This window comes from Mastomys coucha, unplaced genomic scaffold (assembly GCF_008632895.1).
Source record: "Mastomys coucha isolate ucsf_1 unplaced genomic scaffold, UCSF_Mcou_1 pScaffold14, whole genome shotgun sequence".
Classification (NCBI taxonomy): Eukaryota; Metazoa; Chordata; class Mammalia; order Rodentia; family Muridae; genus Mastomys; species Mastomys coucha.
In genome coordinates this window covers 51632795-51652544 of record NW_022196896.1, presented here as the reverse complement: position 1 = coordinate 51652544, position 19750 = coordinate 51632795, and the positions used below count along the sequence as shown (strand labels likewise).

The following is a 19750-nucleotide window of genomic DNA, read 5'->3' as shown; positions in this document are numbered from 1 at the left end:
TTTGGTTATTTTTTAATATTGGTGAATTGAGTGTTATTTAAAGAAATAGATCATGCACAGGGACTATGACATAGGACATGGCTTCTTTTGTAGTGATATTTGGTATAGTCATGCTGATTCTACATTTTGTAACTGTGAAAATTTTTATTTACAAATCTTAATTTTTCTCTGAGAGATATATTTTTAGTATAGAGTAATGGTTCTAAATAACTTTGTCCATTATGCTTTTGAATTTTTTTTATATATTAAAATAATTTTTGAGACAGGGCCCCTGTATACCTGCTGGCCCAGGAGTTTGTTAGCTCTCTTTGCCTCCGCACCTCAAGTGCTGGATTAGGGACATGTACCACCATACCTGGCTATTTTTTCTTATTTATGTTGTTTGTTTTACTTGACAAGTGAAAAACCTTTAGGGAAGTTTTGATATATGTTGGGCAGCCAAGAGCAATGAAAGTACTGTGCATTGATTCTGGTGTCTCTTTGGACTCCCTGGCCAAAAACTCATAGGGAGCAATTCTGTGCCTGGCTTGGAGACTTTCATTTAATAATTTAATAATCCATGTAACTCGTGTCTTCTGGGAGCATCATTGTCCACTCATGAAAGGTGTTTCTGTTCAAATTCTCTCCCTCTCTATTTCTCTCTCTCTATTTCTTTCTCTCTATTTCTCTTTCTCTCTCTCTCTCTCTCTCTCTCTCTCTCTCTCTCTCTCTGTGTTTGTGTGTGTGTGTGTGTGTGTCATATTTTTGAGTAGCTTGTAAACTTGTGGACTTCCATGTGATTCTTCATGTATACTTGATTTTGAGTAACCTACTCTAGTTACTTTTCCTTTCCCCGGTCCCCATCTCCACTTTAAACCCTGAGTATTCCCCTCTGCCCTTTTCTGTCATGACATCTGTTTTCTACTGTTTCTTCTAATTGATTTTTTTCCGGAGGTGGGAAAATATAGGTTTCCATTCACAAGCACCCTTCATTCTCACCAATATCTTATTTCCTCATCTCCTACCCATCCTCTCTGCTTGAACATTTCTGCCCTTTTTATTTCCCTCTGAACTTTCTTTTTTCCTGTATCTTGCCCACCAGTGGCTTGTTTTCTTAGATTCATATTCTAGCTTAAAGATTCAAAACAAGCCGGGCAGTGGTGGCACATGCCTTTAATCCCAGCACTTGGGAGGCAGAGGCAGTCAGATTTCTGAATTTGAGGCCAGCCTGGTCTACAGAGTGAGTTCCAGGGCAGGCAGAGATACACAGAGAAACCCTGTCTTGAAAAACCAAAAAAAAAAAAAAAAAAAAAAAAAAAAAAAAGATTCAAACAAGAGATACCAGCCTAGATAAGAGAGGGGGGGAAGAGGAGGAAGGAACAGAGAGGGGAGGAGAGGGGAGAGGAGAGGAGAGGGGAGGGGAAAGGAGAGGAGAGAAGAGGAGAGGAGAGGAGAGGAGAGGAGACATGAGAGAACACATATGGTGCTTATCTTTTTGTGCCTGGGTGACCTTGCTTAAGGATAATTTTCTACAATTTCATTCATTTAACTGCAATTTTTATTTCGTTTTTCCTTAGTGCCCAGTAATATTCCTTTGTGTCTGTATAGATGTATATGCACAGCATTTTATTTATCCATTCATTGGTTGACTGACATCTTGGTTGATTCCATGTCCTAACTATTGTTAATGGAGCAACAGTGCATATGTGGTACAAATGTCTAAGTAGAAGGATGTACAATGCTTTGGGTATCTATCTATATGTCTGTCTGTCTGTCCCTCTATCTATCTATCTATCTATCTATCTATCTATCTATCTATCTATCTAAATATCTAAATATCTACCTATCTACCATCTATGTATCTATCTATATTTAGGTATCTATCTGTCCATCCATCCATCCAGAATGATATAAATGTGTCATATCCTAGTTCCATTTCCAGATTTTGAGGACTCTTCAGACTGATTCTGTGATGGTTACATTAGTTGACACTCCTCCCAGCAGTCCACAAGTGTCCCCTTCCCCATGCTCATGCTAACGTGTGCTGTCGTTTGTGGTCCTGAGCCAATTTTTTTTTTCTGTTTTGACTTCACAAAGGTAAAATCATAAAGTAGTTTAATCTGCCATTCCCTGATAATATGCACACTTTAAAAAAAGCATTTATTAGTTATTTATTTTTCCTGTTTGAGGGCTTTTGTTTAGCCATATACCCTATTTTTTTATTTTCATTAAAAAAATAACTTAAATTTAAATATAATTACACCATCCCCTTTCATTTATTCCCTCCAGTCCTTCCCATGTTTCCATATTGATTTCCTCTCAAATTAATTGCTTTTTACCTTTAATTACTTTTTATGCATGTACATATGTGCATGCACGCACACACACACACACACACACAGAATCACACACAACCTGAGTCCATTAATGTTGTTTGTAGGCATATGATTTCAGAGCTGACCTCTTGGTATTGGACAACCAATTAGAGGCTCATCACTGGGGAAAACTACTCCCCAACAGACACCCAGCACTCTTTAATTATCTCTATCTCCATAGCCCCCCATTTTTCCTTTGAAGTTGTGTCATAGAAACTCAAATTCTTATTCAACATCATGAATACACTACCATCATTTGAGGGAGTGGAGAGATGACTCATTCCTTAAGCACATTGACTGTTCTTCCAGAGGGTCCAGATTTAATTCCCAGCACCCACACGGCAGCTCACAACTGTCTGTAACACTAGGATCTGACATACCTACACATGCATACATTCAGTCAAAACACAAATGCATATAAAATAAAAAAATAAGTGAATTATTTTATTTTTAAAAACCTGTCACTACTATTCTTTTTCCTTCATAGAAAAGAAAATTGAGAAAAATAATTTCAATCAGGTTACACAGCAGAGTAGGTAGCATACCATGGAAACAACAAATGAACCTGACTCTTGTTATAAAAAAAATACTGTTGTGAATATAATAAAAAAGAATTTCTTTATTGTAAAGTGTTAGCACTCCTCGAAGTAATTACTATGAGAACAGGGTGAAGTGTATCCGTATATGCATTTCAGAATTAAAGAAGCCTAGATTTTAAAATTTTTTTTCTCTAATACAATATGCTTCCAACTTCAGTTTTTCCTCCCCCGACTCCTCCCAGCACCTTCACTCCCATCTTCCCTTGCCCCCAGATCTGCTGCTCCTCTAAGTTCCTTCAGGAAGGAGCAGGCATCCTAGGGATATCCCCAAAAATGGCATAACAAGATGCAGTAAAACTAGGCACAAACCTCATATCATGGCTGGGCATAGCAAGGCTGGACTAGAGGGGGAAGAGTTAGACACCCCCCACCCCCGCTCTCAGTTGAGTCCCACAAGACCACCATGCTACACAACAAAAACATATACGCAGAAGACCTAGCTTAGACCCAAGCAAGCACCCTGACTGTTGGTGTAGTCTCTGTGAGGCCCCATGAGCCCTGCTTAGTTGATTCTGTGAGCTATGTTCCCCTACTTTCTTCGAGCCCCAAAGAGGCCTATATTTTATTCCAGGGCTCTGTCTGTCACACACTACTTAATGCTTATTGGAGTAACCTAGGTCTCTGTTGTACCACTTTCCTATCTTTGAAATAGGGTCAATAAGATAGCAATGCTTATCAATGCTCTCGGCACAACTTCTCAAACCCAGGCAGCCTTAACATCTTTCAACTGTAATATTATTTTATAATTTCGTGGATTTAAATGGTACTGGGCACCCAGTATTCACTTTTCATAGAGTATGATGTAGGTGCTTCTACTCTGAAGAGGCCCTGTTCTAGCTTAAAAATCCAGAACTTGCTGTTTTGATACTATATAAAGAAATTTTGAATCACAATTAGAGCTGTGTTTTCTACATTGTGTTAAGCCAGAATACTCTTATTCATTGTAGTGGTTTTAGCACAGTGTGGGAACATGTATTGGAAGCTGGGTGCTTTCTCTCAAGCTAGGGTAATAGGCCTTATTATAGCACAGTGTTAATTAGATTTACTTTGCATTATGCATACAGATGTAATCCTACATATTTGTTGTTTTGGCAAAGAAGTATTATGACTCACTTCTTCGACTGATTACCTCAGATGAATGCATGGGGATTTACATATATGCCTCATATGACCTGTGCGAATTGGAGTGATAGGCTGTTCTGAGTTTGTACCATGAGAATACTCCAAATGAGAGTACTCAAATACTTTTCACAGGGGTGCATTAAGATTTTTTCTTTTTTTATTAGATATTTTCTTTATTTACACTTCAAATGATATCTTCTTTTCCAGTTTCCACTGGGGGGGGAACCCTGCTTCCTCCCCCCTCCCCCCTGCTCACCAACCGACCCTCTCTCACTTCCTGGCCCTGGCATTCCCCTACACTGGGGCATAGAACCTTCACAGTGCCAAGGGCCTCTCCCCCCTCATTGATGACTGACTAGGCTAAATATGCAGCTGGAGCCATGAGTCCCACCATGTGTACTATTTGGTTGGTGGTTTAGTCCCTGGGAGCTCTGAGGGTACTAGTTAGTTCATATTGTTGTTTGTCCCTAAAGGGCTGCAAACCCTTCAGCTCCTTGAGTCCTTTCTCTAACTCCTTCATTGGGGACCCTGTACTCAGTCCAATGGATGGCTGTGAGTGTCTACTTCTGTATTAGCCAGGTATTGTCAGAGCCTCTCAGGAGACAGCTATTTAAGATTTTTTTTCTAATCCACAGTGAATTAAATTTCCAAGTAAATAATGATAATACCCGCTAAATGAGATATTAGATATAAAATGTCTTTCGTGGGCTGAATTTGCTATATAAGCATGCTGACCAGAGTCTGGATTCCAGAATCCATGGAAATCTTTATATCATCACATATCTGTATTTTGGTGACTATGTGGTGAGATGGCAGGAGGAGACAGGAGAATTTCCCAGCTATCCTGCTATAGAGGGCAGCAAGCAGGAAACCCTGACTTGGTTAAGATGGAAGATGGAGACTTCTTGCTTTCACATGTATACACATATTATCACACACAAACACACACACATGTGAACACACACAAAGATGTATTAGAAAAGCTGTTTTTTAAAGTTGTACAGAGTAGCTCATGCTTATAATTTCAACCATTGTGAAGGCTGAGGCAAAAACAATTGTAAAATTGAGGCTACTCTGAGCTACAGAGAAACCCTCTCTCAAAAAAAGGGTAAGTAAATTAAAACATTTAAAAATGTGTTGCTAAAGTATATGTCTACTGTAGAATTCGACCAAAGAAGTGTTGACATACATTGATGTTTTATGCAAAATTAGGCATGATAAGAATATATTTAAATATTTTGGAGAAATTTTATATTTCTGCATCTTTGCTGAAATCATAGGTATAAGAAACATAATCAAAAACCCTGAAAGGTATAGCAAAGGCATTGAACTCAGCATATGTTAACCCAGCTCTAGCTCAATGTGAGTATGTGTTCTCATATATATATATATATATATATATATATATATATATGTATATATATATATGTATATACGCTCTCCCAGGGAGAGCACACATGTACAGATGTGTGTATATATATATATGTATATATATATTACAAATATATACTCATATATACATATGAGTATAAAAATATACATACATATGTACTACAAATACATTATATATGTGAAGAAGAAAGATATAATGAGGAAATTTGACAGGTAGTGTGTATGTATATGTGTGTGTACATTATACATAACACACACACTCAATAAGTTCCTTCGTTTAACTCACAAGAATACTAAATGTGTGTAATAGCATTTTGTTTTGCTGTTGAAATTGTGGTAGTTAAAGGATATGTCTTATGCCAATGTCTTGAAGCTTATCTGAAAGGTAGGCATGTTTTTTTTTTTAATCTTTGGGATGGCACTGATGTAAGGCTGACTCTGGAAGCTCATACTGACTTGTTTTGAGCTATAAATTTAAAGAGACTGGAATTTGCCCTTATTATATGAGGTGCAGATAAATCTCCCCATAAAATTGGGAAGATTTTTGAGCTGGAAAGAGAGAGGTGTTCCTTTTTCCATTTTTTTGACACTCAGCTAAAGGGAGCCTGGTGCCCCTTTCTCTCTGCCTCAATTAAAAAATGCAGTCTTTGGCTTTTAGTTTCTGCTTTTATTCCTCTCAGGAAGAATTAGTGGGTAATTTGGGGAGCTTTGGGCAGTTTTAACGTCTCACAACCCTTTGCTTTCTACTCCTCCACCTTTCAGGCGGCAGAAATATGAGAGAGCTTCTGATGAATTTTCCCAGAAGAGATAAATGGAACCTCTATGTTCCCAGCCAGTCATTGCTAGAGAGAAGTGATTTCTCTTTTTCTTCTTTGGCCCTTGGGCTCTATCCCTCATGCTGGGCGCATCCAACTCTGTGTCATCCCCTTCAGGGCTGCTCCCAGGGAGAGCACACATGTACAGATGTAGGTAGACAAAACTTGGCATGAACTTCTTCTGAAAGAGCTGGCCTCTCAGGGTGCGTTCAGCTCTTCTCATTTTAATGCTAGTGGCTGCATGTAGGTTATTTAATTTACTTGTAGGCTCGGAGGAGTTACAGACCAAACAGAAACTGTGGATGAAGCAGAAGAGCACATTTAGAAAGGCAGAGGATGCTGCGTTGGCTGAGCAGTCCCTGGTAAAGTTTGAGCACCCCCTGTTATTTTCCCTTCAGCATGATGTTACAATATGCTTTGTTCAAGCCTAAATGAACCTTTTCATCTGGTAATTAACATTTTTACAGTGTTTCTCTACCACCATATATTTTTGTTTAGAAAATTAAGACCCAGGGCCGAAGTCAATGAATTAAATGTTTGTTTTGCAAAGAGTATATTTAAACCCATAAGAGATGATTAATGGGTGAAATGGGATGGTTAAAAATCGTTTAATTAAAAAAAATAGATTAATTCCAGCTTCCTTGATTTCCACCAGCAATGTTTTCATCCTTTTCTTGTCTTTTATTTCACACTTAGCATTCATTTAAAAACGCTTCTGAACTGTCTTTTACTGACACTAGCTAACAGATAGAGCCACTGAGTATTTTGTGGATCCGTACCAGCTGTGACTTAAAGATTGTTACTTCAGAGTTTGAGAGAGCTGAGGCCAGCTGATACTCCTAGCAAAAGTTAGCTGAGGAATTCCTAGATTCTGCTTCTGGATTCTATTTTCTCTAATCCAGCCCTCTAGGGTCTCTGAGTTTTCAAGAATGTTTCATTCACTTTTTAATTAATTAATTGCTTAATTAAGATAGTGTTTTTGCTCTGGCTTGCACCAGGAAATACAGAGGTGCAGTAAAATTAACTACAATTATATGATTCTGTAAGTTATTGCCAAGTTTATTAAACTCCAAGGAAGCTCCGTTTTTTTAATGTACATGTCACAGTAGTTTTTAATTTATCTGAAGTGGTTTTTAATTACTGGTAATACTGATAGTAAATTTTATACTGTTTGGATCAGATAAAAATTACTATAGAGTCAACCTTTGATTAAATGCAATTTGGACTCTAAAAAGTTCTTGCTGGCAGTCCTGTATTGTTGATGTTATCCTTTTGGTTTTTGTGTCCCTGAGCACAAAGCCAGCCTGGCTGGGGACTCAGCCCATCTTTCTAATCACAGATGAACTACAATGAGGTGGATGGTCAGAAGATGTCAGCTTGATTGTTCAAATCTGTCTTTAGAGATCTCAAAGGCAGCAAAGAGAAAGTTAGTTTAGGCACAGTGAAGAACTTTGAAGTAGGGAGGCTATGTGCAGAAGACTGTGGAAATCAGAGAAGGATAGAGAGAGAGAGAGAGAGAGAGAAGAGGGAATGGGAGAGAGGGGGAGAGAGGGAGAGAGAAGGGTGTGTGTTCTGTGCATGTTCTATGCACACGCATTTACCCTGGTCAAGAGAAAGTTAAAAATAACTATCTATGAACAGAACATTCATTAGCTGGCTGTCCACTTACAGAGTGAAAATACAGTTTTTATTTTAAAGTATGCTGTATTAGGATAAAGCAAGCAAAGTAAAAATTAAAGGTTTCATTTGCTGGACTCTGGAAGCTTGGAACATAATGAACATGGTTTCTTCTTTTACTGGACATATGTCAATCAAATGCTGGCTGTGGGATATCTGGACCATGTACTGGGCCTGGCACTGTTTATGGTGTCCAGTTGGTACACAGTGTTCACTTCAAGGATGCACACTGGGGTGCATTATGCTTACCAATGTCATGGACTATAAGAGTTTTGTAATTAGCCTATGAAGTTTTATGTTTTGAATTGATAACTTGTAATGATCAATGCTATTTATTTTTCCTGTGATTTAAATGGTTTTCAAAGGTTAAAAAATGACACACACACACACACACACACACACACACACACACACACACACAAACACACACATATGCCTTGTTGGCAGAATTCATCTGAATACTTGGTATGGATAGGGATACTTCAAAGTATTGTCCAAATTTTATGATTTGAATTATTCTTTACTGTTCATGACATTGACCTTACAATTGCCTATTCCATAGCCTTTGTAATCCAGAATTGGTTTTAGAGATACTGAGCTGACATATAACCCCAAAGCCTGGTGCCATGTTCAGTTCCTGGGACCCATATGGTTGAAGAAGACAGCTTCTCATCTGTTATATTCTGACTCCTACATATGTCGTCATTGTATACAAGCTTACTTCCCCAAATGAATAATGAAATAAATTTAATTAAAAATATAACTAATTTAGAGATAATATGCATTTACTCTTGTTAAATGTGTCAGGAAGAATATTGGTTTGGGAGGTATTTTCACATGTATGCCTGCCTGAACCTGTGCTAGATAGAATATAATAGTTGCGGGTACTTCTGCGCGAGGCTGAATCTTCCTATGTATGCCTGCCTGAACCTGTGCTAGATAGAATAGAATAGCTGAGGGTACTTCTGCGTGAGGCTGAATCTTCCTATGTATGCCTGCCTGAACCTGTGCTAGATAGAATAGAATAGTTGAGGGTACTTCTGCGTGAGGCTGAATCTGCCTAGAAAGCTGTGCAAAAGATGTTCTCCATAGTTTGATACTTTTCCTTCATCTTAGGATTTTCTCATATCCTTTGGTTGAATAATCAACACAACAACAACAACAACAACACTCAGGAAAAAATCTAAACATCTCCTGATAGTGGGACGATATCCACTGGTCTTGCTCTAGGAAAGAAACTTGAGGGAGAAGTGGGGACATCAAAATGGTAATTTTTGAAGTTCTAATGGGGTGGAAAGAGTCAAATCTTATTTGTATATACGGTTTCAAAGGCAGAAGGAGATATGGTGAGACTTAAATACCATTGCATTTACCTTTGAAAATACACTTGGAAAGAGTCTCCACACATTAAAGTCTCCCTCAGGAAGCTGACTTTTCGGCATTGAATTGTACACAAAAATAATACCTTTATGAGACTGAATTCATTGAGGAGCACTACCTTGCTCAACTGGGACTATCTTCTAGGGATGGGAAAAATACAGGGACTCCCCTGAGGTGTAAGAAGCTTGTGCATGGAGAGAGCGTTAGAGTTGAGTGGACCTCTCCCCGTCCACGCTCTTCAGAGGACTATTCTTCTGCCTTGAGATTAGGATTGAATTCTTCTAAATAAGAGCTTAGGATGAAAATACACACCTGTCATGGTCGGTTATATAGTAATTGCACAAAGCTTCCCCCAGATTCTTACATACTGAAGTGTTGGCAGGGTATATATTGGACGTTAGAAAAGAAATAGACTCAAGATGAAAAGTTTCAATTTGTGACCAGAGAGATGTCTTAGTGGTTCAGAGCACTCCTATAGAAGTTCAGTTCCCAGCAACCAGATCACAGAGCTCTCAATTGCCTGCAACCTGAGTTTTGGAGGATCCGACACATAGCACTGATCTCTGTGGACATTGGTATATTTGCAGTGAATTTACATATGATTGGGTACCCATGTATACACATTAAAATTTAAATAACAACAACAACAAATTATAAAAAGAAAACCAAATCCCTAAAATGTCTCTTTTCTGAGTGGATAATTTCTGCAGATGCAGATTATCTCAAGAAAAGAAAAATCCTCTTCATTATTTTGAAACACAAAATCTTTGAAATTTCCCCTTTTAGATATATGTTAGTCTAAAGGTGTATATATATTATTAAATAATATTTATTTACACAAGGCTTCAGCACCATTCAAAGACCTACAGGAAAGTATGGACTGCTGAGAGTGGGAGAAACGTTCTTCCTCAGCAAAAAACATACCAGTTGGTTGTTCAGTACCAAGTAGTCATCCCTGGAAACATGCATGTGAGTACCATAAGCTACATTATACAAACTGAGCAGGGTTTATATGTGTATTTATAATATGTATATGTATGTATATGTATGTATATGTATATACATATGTATATATGTTATGTGTATATATGCTCATATACATATACAGTGACAACTAATAAAAAGGATGCCATGAATTTGAAAGAGAGGAAGGAGACGTGTATGGGAGGGTTTGGGGGGAGAAATGATGTAATTATAATCTCAAAAATAAAGAAATAATTAAAGCTTTAACAAACCTGTTGGTGCCTACAAAGTAAAGGACATCTCTATGATGAAACAGGATATATCAAGGAGTTCCTATTTCAGGCCTTTGTGAACTTTCCATTCCAAATTGTTTTTCTTCTGATGTAGCTATCTCCATGGAAATGCAGTGGGCTCATCCAGTCAGTGTGCTAACAGAAAGGAGGAAATCCCACTTTAATTGCTTCCCCTATATGTAAGCATACAACGGTTCATTAGAATTTGGGGTTTAGAAAGCAGTCTGTTGAATCAAAAAGAGAGTCTGGAATTACAGCTTTACTGGGGGATGCTCGCTTGGTATGTGTGAGTCCTGAGCATCCATCTTCTGTTCTGCAGTGGGGAGGGGAGAAAAGAAGGGAAAGGAAGTTGGATTTGGTACAGAATGACTTGGAAAAATCAGAGATCCATGTTGCCTTTTCTATAACCTGGGAGTTATGTCAGAATAGAATAGAGGAGTTGACTGTAAAGCCAGAGAAGTCTGTGCGCACTTTTTCACAGGAAAGTCACTTGGCCGAGTTATTGCTGCTAGTCAGTTCATACATGTGACTTGTCTCTAAAACGTTTCTCATACACAAATTAATTTTCTTTCATCATTCTTTCTTTGGCAGGAGTCTTTACTTCTTTTTATGTTTTTTTGAAACATAAAGTGGTGGACTATAATCTAAATATTCTCCATTGGTCGCTCTCGGAGTCTCGCTCTTCATCTTGTCATAGTAACATTTTTATTTGTAAAGGACGTGTGCAGTTAGTCACTCTTTTACCACTAGCTCATTTGAGGAGCACGTCATAGTGTCCTGAGGGTGGTTCCACACTCTTCCCAGCAGTGACTTGCCACAGTGAGCCTGGGGCCTCTTCTATGGTAAAGAAGATGGTCACAGAGCCCTCATGAGACACTAGCCAAATATTGGGCCTTTGGAAAGAACACAGGTTTAAACATTCAATTTAATTGTCTAAATATTTACTGAGCACGTAGCATGTATTAGGTACTGAGTTATATTGCCCAACATAAAATCTATTAGCAAAATAAATAAGTTTAAAAAGTATTTTCAGTCCAAGCTCAGTGGCATGAAAAGGAATCTGGTATTTTGGCTTTAATTTGTACACCAGAAAATGAAAAATAAAATCCTTTATTTCACGATGCTGTGGATGGAGAGTGTGTGATACCCTGCGTATTTGCCTTTGTTCTCTAAACAGTTGACTGCCGCCAATTTAGATTGCAGTTCTGAATGGAGAGGACTTCAGACTTCCCTCTTTCTTTAATCAAAGGTTCCTTTGATCTTATCACTAAATGTACTGTGTGCTAATATGTAAAGATAGAACTGGGTTTTTGAATTCTGCTGTTTATTTTTTTCTTGAAAAATTTATTTTGTTTATATGAACTGTGTGAAGTATTTGCCATGTTAGTGATTATTTATATTATGAAATATTTGAAATGGAGTTCATATTCAGACATTCCTTGGAGGTGCCATTGACCCATCAGTCAATGGACAAGGGACATGGATCTGAGGCTTGTAGGTATAGTTTGTTGATGAATTGCTGAATGTGTTTTGAAAATCAGTAAACACAGGTTGGAGACCAAGTATTATTATGTGGAAATCAGTCTATTTTCTTACGTTTTATAAACTTCACTGTTGTTGTAGAATAGATTCAATATCCCCCACCTTTGACTCTTACCACCCTATCTCTCATGTTCATAATATAAAGTTTTGAAAAATTACATCAAATCCTGTTTAACATGGTTGCTAAGGAAATGCCTATAGAAGTGACTCAGGAGTTCCTTTGAATGAGTAAGTAAGAAAAACATTTCTAAAAGAAGCACAGGAAGGATGGTGACATGTAGGCTTCTGTCTTGTGGGTTCTTTTATCTAGGAATGTAGGATTCTTTCTCAGTCTACAGGGCCCTTCTGTGGAGAGCTTTGGACAGTCTCCAGTCTCCTGAGGACTAGCATGGGGAACAGGCGTACACAGCAGAGTTAAAGCAGTGCTTCCTTCTCTTGCCACTTGGGTGTGGTTGAAAATAAACCTAGGCATCCGTGGGAAGCTGTCCTGACCAGTCCTGAGAAAGAGCAGTTACTCAAGTGGCATGGGGTGAGGCCGCCAGATAAAAGGCATTCAGTTCTTTAACGCCCATCATAGGAGACACACTAGCCTTTCTGTGGTGCCCCAAATATAGGATTTCATCTTTTTGTATTTCTTTTTTGTTTTGTTTTGTTTTGTTTCGAGACAGGTTTTCTCTGTATAGCCCTGGCTGTCCTGGAACTCACTCTGTAAACAAGGCTGGTCTCGAACTCAGAAATCTGCCTGCCTCTGCCTCCCAAGTGCTGGCATTAAAGGCCTGCACCACCACTGGTCAGCTCTTTTCGTATTTCTGGGTGAATGCACCAATGTGGTTTTCCCTTCATTTGTGAGAGTGACTTGTACATTATTTTTTTTTAACAGAAAAACATAACATTCCAATTGATCATGCTTCCACAATAAACAATGTTTTCTCATTCAGTTTTAAAACAGTCAAACACTTATTAGATGATGCTCTGAATACCAAGCCAGGTATTTCTTATGGCAAACAGGAATATGCACGTGGTGTAAGAGTGCACACAAGTGCTGCTTTAGATCAAAACATGGCTGTTTTGCTGAGGATTTTTTCTTCTAAGTTTAAAAAGGCAAATTCGCTCTCAGAGCTAAGATGAAACTAAGGAGAAATTAAATATCAATGTTAGTAATAAATATGCCAAGTTATTCTTGAAGAGGAATTGGTGTACTTTATAATTTGTATGTAGAATAACTTAGATGTGTCTATACCCATGGGAATGAGTGTTTGTGAGTTGTAAAGTGCAGATTTCTTTCTCTAATAACTATATGACTGTAGAACTGTCAAAATCAAGTGGGAAGTTGTTATAGTCTCCATTAAACTTAGTTAAATAATTTGTGCTCCATCAAGGACTCTACGATTTATTATTTACTCTTTGAGAAATAACTTCAACTCTTTAGAGAGAAATGACCTCTGATGGCAAATTCTCAAATCCAAAAGCAAAAGGCACACACCAGAAGATGTATACCATTCTCCAAAATCTCAACTGCTTTTCACAGTCGGCTTGCACAAGGGTTGTTATAGACTAATTGTGTCTTAGATTGAATCTTCTGTGCAGCTCTTGGAGTGCCTTAACATCATGGAAGCTTGGTGAGTATTTGTTGTCTCTGTTAAGCACATGTGCTGCTTCAAATTCATTTCATTGGAGGAGCTTGCTTTTGACAATGATGACAGCAGTTTCCACCAACTAGCCCTCCTCACCAAAATTATACACGTGAAACCAGAGCCTCCTCTCCTCCATATGGATTTCCCGCCGTTTTTCATATCATTGTATTTTGGACATACATACACATACACACACACACACACAAACAGTCACCCACATACACATAAACACGCACACATACACACACATATACACAGATATGCACACACATACACACAAGTATGCACATATACACACACATACACCATACACACACATATATACACACATACACAGATATACACCAATACACATATACATAAACACACCACACAAACACACATACATACACACACACATATACATACACACATATACACACACATATACCATACACACATATACATACACATACATCATACACACACACACACACACACACACACACACACACACATACACACACAAACACACACAACCTTTCCTATCCAGGCCTTATTCTTTATATTATCCCAATCCTGCTACTCATACTTTTTCACGTTTGCCCTCATTTTCTGTCCAACTATGGTCAAGCTGCTCCAGAACAAATCTTTCTATTGGCATATAAAGACAATCTGCCTTTCTTTTAAACAGCGTTTCTGAATGTCAGCAGCTGGCATCGTGGAACAAACTTGCCCAGTGTAGGCAGCCGAACCAATTTACCAATTGTTCCTATGCCTTCTCTTCAAGTACCTGTGAGCCCTCTTCATCCAGGGTAGCCGCTAACTGTTGTACCGTGCATTTCCTGCTTCTTGCTCAAATGAGAGTATAGAGGGATGTGACTGAGAAAGCCACCCAGTTCCTCGATGCTTCAGCTCCTCGCAGAGGTGTGTGGAGGATGACATGAGTTAATATTTTTGTACACAGACAACTGTTAAATATAAATATGTAATAAGAACTACTAAATCATTTGCCAAAAACGTGTGGAGCTCAATGTTAATAATGATGATATTTAAACATGCAAGATTATTAGTAATATTTGCTTCTAATGGAAAGATTTTTTTTTAAATAATGTAGATGAGTGATTAGGAAAGCCTTATGAGTTCCAGGAATAGCTTTTCATTCTGATAGTTAACATACTACTATAAAAAGTCAGCAAAAGTAACTAGCATGCAGAAATCTCATTTCACAGGTTGGGGAGTCCAAGGAAGTGTCTCAGCTGTGACTCAGCGGCATTTTCTAGCAGACCCAGAGCTAAGCCCATTCATTGTTCCACCAGTCATGAAAATTTACTTTTTATGTTCCTTCAAAAAATTCACTTCCTGCTCTTTTTCCAGTGGCTGAAGGGTCATTTAGACCCTTGGATATTTCTGCTTCTAAGAATTCATTCTAAGTTTGTATAATCCTGAGTTGGCTTAAAACCTGCCTTCAGGAGCTTGCTTAGCTTTAGTTCTCTGGGCTTATCATAGTATTAACGTGTTAATGGTCTTTCCTTTCTAGAATAATGAAGAATCATGAGTACAACTTTTAAAGATATCTTGTCAATCCAGAAGTTTTTAAACACCATCTATCTAAAAGACCTTTGCAGGTTCACTCAGAACCTACTTTTTATTATTTATGTAGGCAATGATATCATTATTTGAGTTAGTTATTGTTAGATATTGCCAATTAGGATGGTGAGGTTGGGGCAGGGACCAGGAAGACACATCTTGACTTATCTGTCCCTATTCAGTCTTTATTTACTGAGTGTCTGTAATTTGGGTGACAGTACAGTAATGGCAACCAGTGTTCCTACCCTCCTGCAGCTTAGATTCTGATGAATATAACGTATATAACATGACACATTAGGAGGCAAGAATACAGAACTACATTATCATTCTGCCACTCGCTTGTGTGACCATGGCATATTTTTTAACCTTGCTGTCATTTCAGGGTCTCTACATGTGATGGGAGGATAATAAAAGTGCAGTATAGGGCTGTTGAGTTAATATATGTGAAGTACTCAAAGAAGTGCCGGGCCCACGAGTGCTGTGTAAGCACTTACTGTTATTATTGATTAGTTGTATGGCTTCCCCTTGAGTAAGGGCATAAATAGAGGGGGAAGCGGGACAGGAGAGTCAAAGATGATAAAGCTGCAATTTCAGATAGGATAGTCAAGATAGCTCTCCCCGAGGAGGAGATAGTTTAAGTAGAGCTCTGAGTAGAAGAGAATAAGAAATACTCTAATATTAGGCGGAGGAGACTTTTAGGCAGGAGGACAGTTAGGGACAATGTCACAGATTGACACAGTATGCACTTTTTCTGAGTTGCATATTAGTCTATTTTAACCATGTGCTTTCTACTCTGAGCCCCAGTTCCTGACATGACTCAGGAACTTATTTATTTATGAATAAATGTGTAGGCCACAAGCTGGGGCTTGTTTTTCAACTAGCTTTTAACTTATGAACCCGTCTATTCTAACCTGAGTTCACCGACATGGCTGGGTTCTGCCCCTCTGTTTCACAATCTGTGCCCACTGAGTCCAAGAAGAATCTTCCTGCCTTTGGCTAACTCTCAGAGTTCTAGTCTCTGCACTAGAACTCCCACCTTCAACTTCCTGCCTTTAGCTAATAGGCCATCAGCTTTTTATTGACAGGTGGTGCTTCTGCACAGTATATAAGAGAGTCTATGTGATAGCAGTTCAGAGAGCTAGAAAGGGCTGGGAAAAATAGGTGAAGGTTGTGTAGGTCTTCCTGAAATAAAGCTTTGAGCTGTGGGTTACTAATATTGGAAAGTCATCTGGAGAGACAGGATTCTGTGTAACAAATATCCATGGAGAGGTCTAGCATAGAAGGTAAGAAACATGACTGTGAAGAACTGACTATAGTTCAAGACACAGAAGCACTAAGGATAGGGTGACCCATAAGCTTTGAACGCAAGATGCATTTAAAGGGTAGAGCTAGCAAGATCTTCTCAGGTTTGTGTAGTATGAATGAAAGGATGAGGGACAGTGAACAGTTCTGACAGCCGGAGTCCAGTAGAGCAGAGCCACCTCAGAACCCCGGAGACACACTGAGCGAAGTAATTTGCTCACGAGGGATGGTAGGCGTTCTGTGAATTGCTCCTGAGACCAATGGCTCAGATTTCAGCCCAGACCCCTCACAGCTGCCCCTGCAGGAGAAGTGTGCTCTATCAGGCAGACACTGCCTCAAACTCCCAGCATTCTAGCTGGACCTTACACACAGTCATCTGACCACAAGCCAGGCATGCCACACCCCATACAATAAAAGGGGTGGTTTGTCCCCTCCTCACTCTCTTATTCTCCTATTCTTCTCTCACCCTTACCCTTCTTCTCTAACTCTTACCCTCTTGCTCTCTCTCTCCTCTCTGCTCTTTGTTCTCTTCTCTGCCTTTCTCCCTCTCCTTCTTCTTTTCTCCCTCTCTCTCCTTCTTCTTCTTTCTTTCTCTCTACGTAACAAATCATATCCTTCCTACAATAAAATAACTCATTCATACATTGCTTTCTTTTTAATTAAGGGGCCGTGCAGCAAACAGGCCAGCCCCAGTGGAGAGAGAGAGACCAGGGCCTCAGCACCAGGCCCCCTGCCACCCGGGAGAGAGAGAGCCTCAGCAGGCCAGGCCAGGGCCACAGCCCAGGTCCCCCTGTTTTTTAGAACAACAAAAGGACACACCTCTGTTTAAGTTAAAGGCCAGAGAAACCTGATGACTTATGTGCCCTTTGCTGTGATGTGTGTACTTACAGAGGAGACCCAGCCAGATGAGGTATTCATTTTTGGAGCATAAGAACTGAGGTGATCATTAGATGTACAATTGGGAATACTGATCAGACAGCTTAATATTTGTATTTAGAACTCATGAAGTATAGAGGCTAGATACATACATTTGAAGTTAATGAAGTAATCAACTACAAGTATTTTAAGAACTTATGCAATTGGGATTAGATTAAAAACAGTAGATAGGGAAGAGAAAGATGTAGAAGATTGTACTGTGGGATTGTTAGATTTTATTATTATTAATATTATTATATTATTGTATGTGTGTTATGGATAGATGGATGGATATATAGATGGATATAGATAGATAGATAGATAGATAGATAGATAGATAGATAGATAGATAGATGATAGATAGAGGCAGTAAGCACATGTGCCATGGCATTTTTTATGGAATACAAGTTTGGAATTGATTCTTTACTTCTTATTTTACATGGGAATCAAATACCCCTCGACAAACTTGCCCAGAGAGGGCCTTTAACCTGCTGAGGTATCTTGCTGGCCCAACAGAGATTTTAACCAGAGAGGAGGAAAAAAGAGCCTGTGCAAAAGACTAAGAAGAAGTAGCAAGTGAGCTAGCGTGAACCCATCAAAAGGTGGAATATTAAATGGAAGAAGAGAAACACAATTAAGAAAGACAGTGAAGAGTCTGTCATTGAGTAGACAGTGTGGGAGCCAGTCACACCCTCATTAAAACAACTGTGCATCTAAAAGTGAAGCAAAACAAAACACAGCCTGAGTAGGTTCAACCAAGAAAGGGTGAATGCAAGGATGGTTTGTCTTTTGAACAATTTTGATAGAAGCGAAACAAAACAAGGAGCGTCCCTTAGAGACAATGTGGAGTTTTGTTTGTTTTTGTTTGTTTGTTTTAAGAAAAAATTAAATCCTAACTTTATGCACTCTTTGGAATAGGGTTATTTAAGGTTTAAGAGAAATAGTTTGTTGATGTGCAGGAGTAGGGATAAATTCAAGACTGAAATACATGGCGTGAGAGGGGATAAACTCCTACAGCAAGGCCAGGGTGGGCTAGAGGAATGTCTGTGCAGACTGAGAAGTAGGCTATTTGCATGTACAGAGAAAGTGATAGATGCAGAGGTTGTGAAATCTGTGGGAATTCTCTTTTGATTCCGTCTCTCCTCAGAATGTATATAGCAATATATAACAAGCTGAGATCAATGAGAACACATATCTCAGAAGGAAGGGAAACGTATGAACCAGTAAATCTAGACAATGAGTTGATGAACTTAGCTGTCAGCAAATCCTGAGGATTTATTTGAAGCTTGAGATCAAGTTTTTAATTTGAGTGCGTGTGTATGCCTGGGCATGTGTTGCAGTATGGTGTGTGTTTGTTTCTTATGTGCACATGTGTAGGGTACATGCATGCACATGCTTATATGTGAAGGCCAGAGAAGGATGTGAGGTGACCTGATATGATGTCACTTTGTCTCGTTCTCTTGAGATAGGGGTCTCTTGTAGAACCTGGAGCTGGCCATTTCAGTGGGAAAAGCTAGCCTGCAAACTCCAGAGATCTGCCTGTTTTTACCTTACACACTTCTGGTGCCAGAGGGGTATGCATGCATTTGACCTTAAGCCCTTAAGGTTGAAGAACAAGTGCCCTGTCCATTGAGTGGTCTCTCTGTCTCCATGTTTTGTTTTGTGAAGTTCAGCTGTTTGAGTCTAGGCATAGGACATGTATAGAGTTGGGTTTAACCAGAACTGGAGATTTGTCAAGTGAATTAGGACACACTAAACGGGAAGATGTTCCAAGGCCCCATGAAGTGCTTGATTCTAGGGAATCACCATCAGGAAATACAAGTGGGAAGATAGAGTTGGGGTTTTATAGATGCTTCTGGGGTGAAGGACTGTGTGAAATGGACTGTAACGTAAATGATCAGAATAAATGAAAATGATTTTGAACAAGTAGAATGCTTACTGTTGGGAATTGACAACAGCAAAATGTAGCAGGTGACTTCCACATAACTGGCTGTGTTGTTGCAATGGACTAAATTTATGGAAATAGGTATTTGCCCCCATGGCCCCAGAAGTTCTCCCAGACATGTATACAAATAACTAGGACTGGTCACAAAGGTAGCTGTGAAGAGAAAGTAAGCAAACATTTCCTGGGTAGTGTGTAATTCCAGGAAACTACTGGCAGGTAGTGGGTATATGGGTCTACCTATCCATTTT

General features: G+C 39.0%; 1 protein-coding gene across 32 annotated transcripts in view; it reads left to right on the top strand.

Moving 5' to 3' along the window:
• Window positions 1–19750, top strand: part of Rims1 (regulating synaptic membrane exocytosis 1) — a 501635-nt gene that overhangs the window by 12215 nt on the left and 469670 nt on the right. Inside the window, exon 1 of one of the 32 annotated variants that reach the window (XM_031367021.1) lies at window positions 5880–6644. The exons of the other annotated variants lie outside the window; for them this stretch is intronic. Within the exon in view, the coding sequence (XP_031222881.1) occupies window positions 6619–6644 (26 nt within the window). The 5' untranslated portion in view covers window positions 5880–6618. Of the gene's footprint in view, window positions 1–5879; window positions 6645–19750 lie in introns of those variants that run through there. 32 annotated transcript variants of the gene reach the window in all.